The 12166-nt window shown below is 41.4% G+C and overlaps 1 protein-coding gene across 10 annotated transcripts in view; it reads left to right on the plus strand.

Moving 5' to 3' along the window:
- The window catches only part of mecom (MDS1 and EVI1 complex locus), a 97890-nt gene that overhangs the window by 23685 nt on the left and 62039 nt on the right, over window positions 1–12166 (plus strand). For all 10 annotated transcript variants that reach the window (XM_061280481.1, XM_061280486.1, XM_061280479.1 and 7 more), the window contains exon 2: window positions 8244–8593. In XM_061280481.1, coding sequence (XP_061136465.1) covers window positions 8244–8593 — 350 coding nt within the window. The remainder of the gene's footprint in view (window positions 1–8243; window positions 8594–12166) is intronic.

The raw sequence follows: 12166 nt of genomic DNA on the forward strand, positions 1-12166 counted from the left end.
TTTAGCTCACTCACACACACATACACACTCTGACCATTCTTTCACTCTCCAGCTGAAGCGTTTACTTAAAAACAGAACATGCTTTTTCTTCCACAATAAACAGAAAATACACTAAAATACTGTTTGGTTGATCCAACTCCTAAATAGAAGGAAATTAACTTTCATAATAAATAACATAAACAGCTTCGGTGCTGTGGGGTGGTTGTGTTGCTCTCTGGGTACGAATGTTAACCTTCAAAAATCATTAAACTATAACATCCTGCTTTGCGAGACAGTTGCTCAGGTCCACATGTTGCCCTGTGGTTTGGAAAATATCTGCCGCTTTGGACGTTATTGTATGTAACAAGTTCTGTAATAAAGTTAAAGTGGAATTGGTCTGATGCAGCAGTCACCTTAGAAAAGAAGCAAGCAGACCCCGCGAGTGGAAAAGTAACTCTCGGACAAAGTCTATTCACATCCACAAATGTTAAATCGATGATGTCAGGTTGGTACTCAGCGGTCAGCTTGTGGCGCTAAAAATAGCCCGTTTATCCTCAGCATACGCAGATCTCATTTTTAATTGAATTAAGCTTTTTTTCTTTTTGAAAAACAGAACATCAGACCTGCTGTGTTGAATCTGTATCACACATTTCATCTATGTCTGCTTCAACTCAAACTCCATGATGCAAAGTTGGAAGGTTGTAATTACTTTTGGTTTATTGCTCATGTTGAGCAATACTGCCAATGCTAACTGCTGACCTTCCATTGCACTCAGAAATAGGCCCATAGTCTTTTCCGTCCTTCAATGTACAATCTATAATAATCCATCCCTTGTAGTTCCCAACCAGAGGTGGAGTGCAACATAATACATATAAAACAAAATATATATATATTTTCTCATTTACCAGATCATCTGGACAAATTTATTTTTATCTTGAGAAGGAAAGCTAATTTGGATGAAATTGGCTAAAATAACGCTCAATGAACACAATAAATACGGCCATATTTGGTAACAAAATGGCTCCGTTGTTTTTAAGAATGGTTTTGCGTGTGTTTGTCTATGTGTGTGCGTTGAAGTGATGAGTCTGAGTTTGTCAGATGCCTCAGTTTGGACTTTAAGGCCATTTGTCATTGGTGGGATTCATTACATGTGTCCTTAACCCCCCGCTGCCGGGCAGTGTGATCAGCACTGACCTCCCGTGACAGCCACAGCACCTTCATTATGTCTCAGCAGCCACCCTGTCACTACAGAGACTCTCTAACTGTCTGGGTGACACCCTTGGGTGGGACTCCAATCCCTCATCGGGAAGCCTGCCTGTCTCCGGGCCCGTCACTGTATGCGTTTGTGTGGGCGTTTTCTGTTTGCGTGTTTCCATACTCTTTTCATTTTTTTTTTTTTTTTAATCTTTAAACCATTTGCCATGACATCAAAACTTCAATTGCAAGTCTTTTTCCGCAAAATGGTACACAAGGACTTTTTGTTTTAACTGTGGCACCATTGGGTAAATATTCCATTAGCAATATTTACAGGCAAAGAATTTCATTGTGAATTGATGGAATTAATTTTTAATCAGGATATATTTTAGTATTCTTTCATATTTCTTCTAATGGTTTGATTTCCCAATGGTATCATTTGAGATTACACTCACTGTTATGTTATTACTACCCCTCCCCTTATTTTGTAATCAGCAATTATTCAATTATGTCCCATTAGTTGGGGGGGTGTTGCCAGTGTTGCCCGCCCTGGGCATTTAGCCCCTGCTCTCTGTCAGGGGTGGACCCCGAGGGCCCCGTGTGATTAGTGTTGCTTCTGCAGAGAGGTGACAGAACCCCTCTTCAAATATTTTGTCTTCATTTTACAGCTTTGAGATGCAATTATGGAGCAGCAGTTCATTACGGCAGCACGCAGCGCTTCATGTTTTATGCATGCCGCCTCATTTAGGCCTTTATTAACGAGCACGCTCTGGCCAGCCTGCCTGCAACCACACCGCGGGCTGCATCTCCGCCGCCGCCGCCACGGGTACTCGTGTGTTTGGAGGTGTGCCCCGCTTGTGAGACGAATGAATAAGAATCAGTGGAAAATAGAGAAATGAGGTGGAGGTTAAATGGAAAATAAAATCCAAACAAAAGATGGGATTTTAAGAGTGAGGTAAGGCGTGGGTGGTCAGTGAAGTGGTCACTTCACCCACTCTGCCCTCTTCATCGAAGCGGCCCAGCCCGTGACGTGGCTCTATTGCCGAGCGGTCTGGCTTGATGTTAAAGGAGTAGATTGTTAGGGTAGGGCCAGGCGGGGTGACTAACTGCACCTCCCTTAGCAGAAGAAACTCCATCTGCATCCAACATTGAGACAGATGAGGCCAATTTGGCTCCTTAAATTTCTGGGTTGTGATGGATGTGGAGTGGCTGCATACGGAAAAAGCTTTGTAGAAGGGTGCGTGGGGACAGAGGGAGACAGGTGAGAAGGATGTGGACAAATAAGAAGAATAAGAGAAGGGAAAAAAGGCTGAATATTTACAATCGCTCTTTTTTTTTTTCTTGAAAATAAAATTCTGGATTGACATGATTTCTGATGGTAGTAAAAATCAAGTGATTTTATGCAATATGTTTTTTATTCGTCTTTGCAAGTTTCTACAGAGTAAAAATCAAATGTCATACAGCCAGAAATTTGTGTTACCTGTGATTGTCTTGAATGGAAAAGTTCTGAAGGGCGCACTGCCAAGGTTATAATTTCCTTTTCTGAATGCCTACTTTAGCGATCAATGTGAGGACAACAACACTTGTGCACTTATAGTAAATAACATGTTTGATCTGCTTCACTTGTCCATGTCAAAGGCCCAAATGTAAACAGCTCGGTTGCATCATTCACAAATAGCCGCTGGCAGAGTCACAATTTATTTGCGTTTGTAACAGTAATTCAATTTCAATATGAATCACTCCTGATAGAGTTAGTTCCTCATATATTCAATGTCATTCATTTGGATTGACCATACTGGAAGTCAATTGCTTTCAACATTTCAAGGGTGAACACGACAAACATTTGCAGGATGCCCCTTGGCATACATTGTAGTTAAAGTTAAGTTCAATTTTACATTAGCAGACATTTATACCAGCTTGTGCCGACCTGCAGAACAGCCTTGCCATCTGTAACACAGAGCCGCCCCCTCCCTTTTGATAAGATCTCTCATCCTCAGGCCTACATAAATATTTTATCAGGTATAATGGAAATTGTCAAATCAGTCTAATTGTGTAATGCATTATGAAGGCATCAAAGGTAAACAAAGCACATATGCTATCATTTCTTTTAACGACTGGGCCCGGCCGGGGAGGGCTGAGGCTGGTGGTTTGGTACCCAGGGGGGCCTTCCGAAGGGCTAAAGGGGGGGCTGTCAGTAACCACTCTGAATATATGTCCCTTCCTACTCTGCCTGGACCTGCCTCACTCACATTTCATCGAAGGAATCAATTTCTCAAATGTGCACAACTGTGAGCCATAATTATATTAGGGCTTCATGGCACCCGGCCATGGCATGGAAGTGATAAAGGGTGGGAGTCAAGCGAGGGGGAGAAAAAAAGAAAGAAATCAATGCTGTTCTGTATTTGTAAAATAACAGTATGATGGAGCAAAGTCGTGAAAGAACAAACTCCTTTTTATTTTTGATGTTTCTTTTTCTGGAGAGAACTTTAGGCCTACTGCAGGTGTGAAGGATCACACACAGAGGTGACCACATTAGAAACTAAAACTAATAAAAAATAACATATGTGTTCATATAATTAATATCATCCATACGATTAATGTAGAAAAATAATCATTTGTTTAAACACCTCAAACCCTTGAAGGAAGTAAATAAAGAACTAAGACAGAGATGGAGATTCCATCCATGGCTTCTTGTCTTTACGTTGGGGCTATCGATTGTGGCTCAAGGGCGCAAACCGTGTTTTGCATTTCCATCTCTGTTTTTATCAACATCCCATTTGTTTGCATCCCATTAAAAATTAATGCATTTTGTTACTCTTTCATATTGATTATGTCAGCGGCTTAGTCACTCTGTAGTACTGAAATTAAATTCACATCATTCTTAAGCTCAAACACGCATTCTGGCCCTCTCTCTCTCTTCCGATGCATCTTCTCCTCCGCCGCTTGTCCAAACATACGTCTTTATCAAGTGACTGTTGTCAGGCATTAGATAATTAATTGGCCATTTGTCAGGCCGGTGAGGAACATGTTAAACCCCCCCCCCCCTCCCAACAGCTCCCCAGATAAATCCCAACGTGGACACAGGCGCCTTTGTTGTGTCAGCTTGCCATCGGAGCTGCAGATTTACTATTAAAGGCCCCTCATTATTAATCACAACTAATGCTAATTAATTAGGTGTCAATGTGTGCACAGAGGGACCCACTCTGAGTTTTGGTTTGTTGTGAGACGTTAATTGGTTACTGGGCCCTTAATGAAGTGTTTTCCATTTGGAGTAGTACTTGACTCATTCCAGGCTGAAAAAACAAACAGACGATGTTCATTAATTAAGACTGTGAGATGTTATTCTGGTGTGTGTGTGTGTTTTTCAAAATGTTGGCTTTTGAGAAGCACTGTTTCTTTGTTTTTAAGAAACATGATCATATTTCATCTTTTTTTATTATAATAAATAATAATCATAATATGAAATTAAAAAAAAAAACCATCATAAAATATCAAAAATAGATCATTTGCAAAGAAATGCATGGAGCAAATGCGTATCAAAGTAATGACTGCTCCCTTCAATCTGGTCATGTGATTTCCTCCGAGTCACCCCGATGGACCTGCAAACCTAGAGACTGTCCAAAATGACCCCCATTAAGCACAAAGAGAGTGTTAATTAGGAAGCTTATTGCCTCTCCCGAGGGCAAGCGGGCTCAAAACATTCTCCCCTCCACCCTGCTGAGGGAATGGAGGCACAAAATGATCCACTGTAATTAACAGCGTTTCGTAAATGAACAGCAGCTCCTTACTGATAGAGCCTCGTTGGAATTGTTCTTATGTTGTTTTGGATTTGGACACAGTGAGTTATTTTTCTGAGCGGTGTAGCCTTTTCCTGAGGGTGTCCACATTTTTCATAACCGCACATTTAACCGATATTTCGAATTTTCTTTTTTAGTGGTTTATTTGATAGGGACAGATTCAAAAACAAACTGTAGCACGCTGAATTTTTTTCCAAGCATAGAGATAAAGTCAAGGAAATGATGAAGAGAGCCGGTTCAAATTTGTGATCCTGACTAATGGAGGGAAAAATGCGTGATGATGTTCTGCTAGTTATTTGTATTCACAGGTAACAAATGACAACAAATGACATCTACAAATGAACATGAAGGTCCATCCTCATATAGGTCAAGGAGTTCACGTCCATATTTCGAGATCTTAGACCTCATCAGTCAATAGTTGGGCCTGCTTACGTTGATGTCAGATGGAAATTAGCTCCTTACTAAATGTGGATGAAAATATTATTTTAAAAAAATACATCAATGTGTTAGTGTATACAGGCATACTGTGAAATAATAAAAAAAAATGCACTATTAAAAAAATCCATAAATGATAGCACCTTAAGTGGCTATGTATGAGAGAAAGGAAATTCAAAAAGGACAGTCCTGAAGACAGTAGGGGGGGTGGGCCCATGTCCACAGGTAGGTTATTTCGCTCTGTAAACATATGTATCCATTTGTCCCGTGGGTGCGTCCCGTCGGCAGTGGCTGGGTCACACCTCCATTAGGGGCTTTGTCAGAGTGATTAATAGCTCTTTCTATCATATTTAATTCACTCCCTGATGATGGCGGCCCTGCTCGTGGCTCGGGGTAATCGTGTGATCTATGAGTGTGCCCAACACCTTGTGGCAGAGGTGAAAATCATTGCGCACATGCAGATAGCAGGGCTCCAAATAACCGTTTTACTTGTTAATAAAAATGCAGGGATTTGACATCAAATGCAAATATTTGACTATTAGATAAAATATATTATACAAATGTGGTTCATTTTTAATCCTTTATAGGGCATATATATGAAATACTAGCAGGTGCTCCTATATTTTTTTTTTAGTCTCAGAAGAAAAAGAAATCATTTATTTATTTATTTTGTTTATCATCCAATCTTAAATAAAATCATCTGGATCCAGATATATTTTTAGGTAGATGTATAGTCTACTAGTATGGTACTAAGTAGATGTATACATAAGAGTAAATTAAACACACCATGCTTTTCAGTGCGTTTAAAATTTCAATTTTGATAAACAATGTCGTCTTGCATTCATAAAACTGAGAACGACACACACATACAAATGTGCTCATATAGGCTAGAATTTAGGAAGCTCTTTGCCTAATCAATCACATGAACCTTCAACTTTCAAAACCCTCAAGTATTTGCCTGCAGCTAATGTTTACCTCGCATACACAAAGATGTTTATGAGTCAAACGTTCTTGTCGAGTCCAGGGAACCAAGGAAATTCTGGTCTAAATCAAATCTCGATTTGGAGCCTACGATTGGAGGGGGAAATGTCAAGGGAGGAACAGCAATGAGGGGATACAGTTACCTATAAAAGCTCTTGTCCCTCTACCATATGGTAAGCTTCACATCCAGGACCATAACCTTGTTACACACAGTGTGTTGAAAATCATTAGGCTGACTTCTCGAGGTCCGTCGGGTTTCAGACTAGAGCACAATCTTCACCGGGCTTTCTTTTTCAAACAAGCTTAGCCCACATAAAATGTGTTGATAGTTTCACAGATACTTTAGTCTTGCTTCACTTAACCATTGCCTAAACATAGTGAGAGATTTTGTTCAGGTATCCAGTTGGGCTTTTGCAAGTCAAAACCACTTGTGGCGGATCACAGTGATCTTTGCAGTCATTCAGAAGAACAGTTGCTTCATGCTCGCTGAACAAGTAAATGCATTTGTATCTGTGTGCGGATTAAAGCTTCTATGGCTTACCGCACAGTAAGGCGGTGTCACATCAGCAGTCATTCTGGAATGTTCCTGAGCCCAGAGATGGGTTGCTGAGCCTCATTAGCGGAGCCCCTTCACTCTGCAGCTTGTCAACTCACGTTAGGCACAGCTCACCACAGATGCACGCCAGGGAGTGACAGCTTCCTGTGGATCGTTTCCGTATTCCAGTGTCTCCTTCTTCCACTACCTTGTTCATTAGAAATCATCAAATCTCTAACCTGGTCACTTTATATTTGGCTATTTCTTTATCATTTCTTTCCTGAAACTTCAAATTAAACTGGATTTCCAATTCTATGTTTGACAGTTGTGCTGTGAAGTGAAATGGACAAAATTGATTTTTAAGATGGCAATAATTGAATATGACTTCATAGAACCCAATCAATTTATTTAATAAGACAATATTATACCATACGTTTGTAAAATTAGGCAGTGTGATTTTCTGATTCCGGCAAGATTGCCTTTGAGGGAACAAAGCGATTTCCGGAAAGGTGTGCCTGGACAAATTAGGCGTGGCAGAATTTCAAAACCGGACCCCAGCCACACAAAAATTTAGAGATAATCTACAACAGATATAACTAAACAACCTGGGCAAACTCTGCCTGGCAACAAGTTACTAGTATGTATGAGGCGACTAAGCTCAATTATCCAAGCAATGATACATATTATTTTATCTCCTCAATTTTTTTGTGAATTTTTAGACACATTTTTAATTTTCTCTTTGTATATTATTGAGACATATTTTTCATCGCTCTATTATGAATACCACCATACTGGAGAAGCCCCGTGTGAGTTCAGAGGTCATTGTCTACGTCCTGTTTCACTATATTCACAATTAACCCCTGCACGCTTCCTTCTGTTTTCACTGTATGACAGAGCTCAAGTTCAGGAAAAGGAAATATAAAACAGTCAGAGCAGTACAATGCCATGTAACTTCTGCTCTCTCGCCCTGGTATCGCCTCCATCTCAATGCCATAAACACTTGATCCTGTTTCTCGCATTCCATGCGTACTATTTTTTTTAAATTGCAAACATACACATTTCACAGCAATATTTTATATATATTTTAAAAAAGTCTTTGTTTTATCTTTGAAACCTATACACAGTGATGCAGCAAGGTGAATTAGAAAAAACCCAAAGAACAAACTAAGACCTTGGAAATAAACCCACTTTAAATTCAAAAACACTCAGCTTTGTTTCAATGTCTGATCTCCTCCTTTAATGTGAAACTTTGTTGTATTGTATAAAATTTGATCTTTGCTCACTGTCCTCAAAGCAATTATTTTTGTGTTTCACTTGAGCAGATGATGAAGATGACAAGTATGCTTGCCATCCTGCTGACATCTTAGAAGATACTTGTGGCTCAGATGGAGATCCTGCACAGTCCTCAGGCCCAGCAGAGGATCCAACGTCCCCGTCGCTGTCTGAAGACGAAGTGTCACCTCATAGACCTGCGTCCCAACAACAACAACCAAACACATTTTTAAGCCAAGACAACCTGACCATTCCGCTGGACTTTGAATTGCAACAGTCAGCTGTTGGAAATGGTGCTCTGGGCATCTGGAGTCGCAGGAGCCTTTATATCGGCGAACGCTTTGGACCGTACCTCGGCGAGCAAACGCCTTCTCTCAAAGACCCCACTCAAGGCTGGCAGGTAAGAAGATAATTCATTCATTGATGGCTTTGGTTACTTCTTTGTTTTATGCAGTTCTTGGTCAAGTGGGATACATCCTTGCCAAGTGAACGGACATCAGTCGCCCCCCCCCCCTTTTACCATGTTCAAATCTAACCCGCGTGCACCGCCATGTGCTTATTTCACTTTTACACACAGTGATGTAGTGTTTGATTGGAATCATTGAAAGTATAGGAGATGAGGTTGTGCTCTTAACTCAATTACAATGAAACCCCATAAATTCTTGTTAGAGACCCACTGCGGCTATTGGCAAATCAGACGACAGAGAAAATCGAAGCTAGGGGCACAAGACAAGGTCAAAGGTTAGGTGTGGTGTGTCCGTGTCAGACCGGTTTGGTTTTATTGAGGTGGAGGAAGGGTCTTGGCTTCACCTAGTCTTATGGGATAGATTCTTACCCATTTACAAATGAGGCACACACACGTGAACACGTAGGCACTCACAAACATTGTGTAGGGCAGCACGGTGGCCAACTGGCTGGCGACCAGCTCAGGGTGTATCCTGCCTGTTGAACAAAGACAGCCATGAGCAGGTCTCGTGAGAGAGTGTGTGTGGGGGGGGGGGGGGGGGGGTAAACGCTCCCAAAGTTAATCAGGTGCAGTAGGTGGGCTTGACGCTACAAGAGTTAGTTGTCGATGGGGATGTGAATAAGAGGAAGAGGGGTGTAGAATAGATACCGTAATTTTTGGACTATAAGTCGCGTTTTTTTTCCATAGTTTGGGTGGGGGGGCGACTTATACTCAGGAGCGACTTATATACATATATATGTTTTTTTTCTCACTTTTCTTGGGCATTGTATGGCTGGTGTGATTTATACTCCGGTGCGACTTATAGTCCAAAAATTACGGTAGGTCGAACGGGACATCCACTACAGCAGGTGGCAGTGGTGTTCTCATTGTTAGAGGGTGTGCAGCACCCAAGTGTAAGTATTTTTATTTTTATTTATTTATTTAACACAGAACAGGAGATATGTTGAGTAGTGAACAAACCATTAAGCTAAAAATGGCAAAATATTGTGCAGGGATTAAAAGAAAGGCGGAAAGAGGCAAAGAAAATGTTAATGAGGTTATTTTTTGTTGTAAATACATCTATATTCCTTGTTTTATTTTTAGAATGCATAGGTATTAATATCACAACTTTACAGACAAATGAGACAATTTATAGGCACGGCAGAGTGTGAACGGGGCGAAAAACAACTTTCTTCTTAAGGCCTATTCTTACGCATGCGTAGACGTGGGCAACAATGGCCGCATTGCATCACGAGACATATGATCAAATTAGCTCCAACAAAAATAATCTTCTTCTTCATTAGGGACTTCTAAATATAATTTTTTTATTTGCAGTTTGAGACCTCATCTTTTAGTATCTTTAGGGAAACCCTTCAATTTGCCAATCCATGCATGACTATAACAATGAAAAAAAAACATCATTCCTACTGTGCCCAAATATCATTCCAACAATACTTCCTCTAAATGATCAATTTGATGAATTCTAATCCAGCAATAATTTATGAGGTACTCCAATAATAATAAGCATTTAAAAAGCAGAGAAGCTCGGCCCATAGGTGTGTATGTGAACGGGGGAGATGGCGTTGCGGGGGTGTTGGAGGGAAAGATGGGGTCTTGGTGAGGCAGCACTGTATCACAATGTTTAATTACCATCTTGACAGGGAGCCATAAGTCTTTCCATTAAGTAAATAAGTTGTAAAGAATTTATGATGAAATGCACATTATTCAGAATGGATATTCAGTGATGACATCCCTGCATTAAATATGGTAAATGCTATTAGGGCTCCAGAACGTCCCACCGCCCCTTCCCTTCTCATGCCCATCCCCTGCCCATTGCCTGCACCCTCCTGCCTGCAGACCGTCAATATGCCAATAAGCCCCTTTGGAAGGTCTGTGAAAACAAAATTGATTTGGCAAATGTGAGTTAAGACAGAGATGTTTGCTTTCATCATCAAATCCAGCATGGTGAGGTGATGTCACCGACCGGGGAACGATAAAGTGGCGCTCCCATCTGGAGCGCTTGATGAAGAGCCTGGAGCGGCTGTAGCTGGTCTTGACAGATCGGGGGAAGTTTGTCACCTGAGAGGCCACAGCTCCTCAACACCATCACCATAAATTTATGGGATTTATTCATAAAGGGGAAGTGTGAGTTATGGGGTCCATGATGCTTTATGAATACAGGAATAGTGACTTATGGCAAAGATAGCCTCAGTAAATAAAAGGCAGCACTGAGGGATCCATTGGACCTCCACTTTGGTAAACACGGCTGGACTGCACACCAATATGTGTGTGTATGATTGTGTGAGGGTCTTCAGTTTTGGGCCATGTAACCCAAATTTGTAGTCACATTACTAAAATAATCAGAGGTGTCTAGTAATTAGGCAAAAATACTTTGTTGTTGTTTTTTAGTAAAAAATGTGTGTATCTCTATCTAAGTAGAGTATTAATTTTTGGGCCTGCTATGTACTTCTACACACACACATACACGCGCACACACACGGCTTTTGATACACATTTGGATGACCATGAGTCCATATTATGCCGTCTCTGTCATCTGACACATTCAAATTCAAACTCACTTTAGGTCAGTTAGCACCAACAATAAGAAAGGGAGCTCGAGCTGAGAGTTATAGAGCACTCAATGAGTCTTTGGCTTCAACCGAAAACCTGTTGCTCCCGTGGGATTTCTGGGCTTTAAAAAAAAAAAAAAAAAAAAAAAAAAAAAAAGGGCGCCTCCTGCAGTTGGAGTGATGGGCGGAGCACGTTAGGGGTGCAGGAAGGGATGGGAAGGTAGGCATGGGCGGGACCGGGCTTCTTAGGCCTTTTGTGCTTCTCTTGAGTTCGAGGCGGAGGCGATAGTTTTGGTGGTGAGGAGGTGGTGAAGGAGATTAGCAGTGATGGTGAATGGGAATAGAGGATTAGGTGGCTGGGCCAGGCCTTTCTTGGCTCTGGCTGGTCTCCTGAACCTTCTGGATGGAGGGAGAAGAAGCAGATGCCTGCTTACACATCCTTCAAACTGCTGTCAACTCAAGTACATGAGTTGATGAATGATCACTCCTGTACTTAGTTGTGCATACCAGTCCATTTTCTCACAGACAACAGCAAGTTAGTAGCCGCACCATTGACCAGGTGGCAGAACTAGACAAACAATATTTGTTTGGTCTGTACTTGATCTGCACAGGTGTAATCACACTTCTGGTTTTGTTTTGTAACCTTTTTTGTTCTTAAACATGCAGTGTTTTATAATCTGTCAAAGTCAGCGGTGCTCTCAGTGATTTGCATGTGTCCTCACAGGATCATACGTGTCTTAGACAGAGTGTGGGAGTAAGGACTTGGGGTGTTTCAAGAGGGCATTTTTTTTGTGCATGGATAAGCCGCTGTCCTGAATGAATGCAGATGTCTGTGGCCGTCTGGATGTCTGTCCCCCTGTGCACTGACGGCCTGTCACCTCTCTCTGTCACGAGGAGAAAGAGCCACTCTCATGCCTTACTAAAAGCCCCTTAATCCCCGAGGCCCAAACCACATCCC

This window comes from Syngnathus typhle, linkage group LG6, assembly GCF_033458585.1.
Source record: "Syngnathus typhle isolate RoL2023-S1 ecotype Sweden linkage group LG6, RoL_Styp_1.0, whole genome shotgun sequence".
Taxonomy (NCBI): Eukaryota; Metazoa; Chordata; class Actinopteri; order Syngnathiformes; family Syngnathidae; genus Syngnathus; species Syngnathus typhle.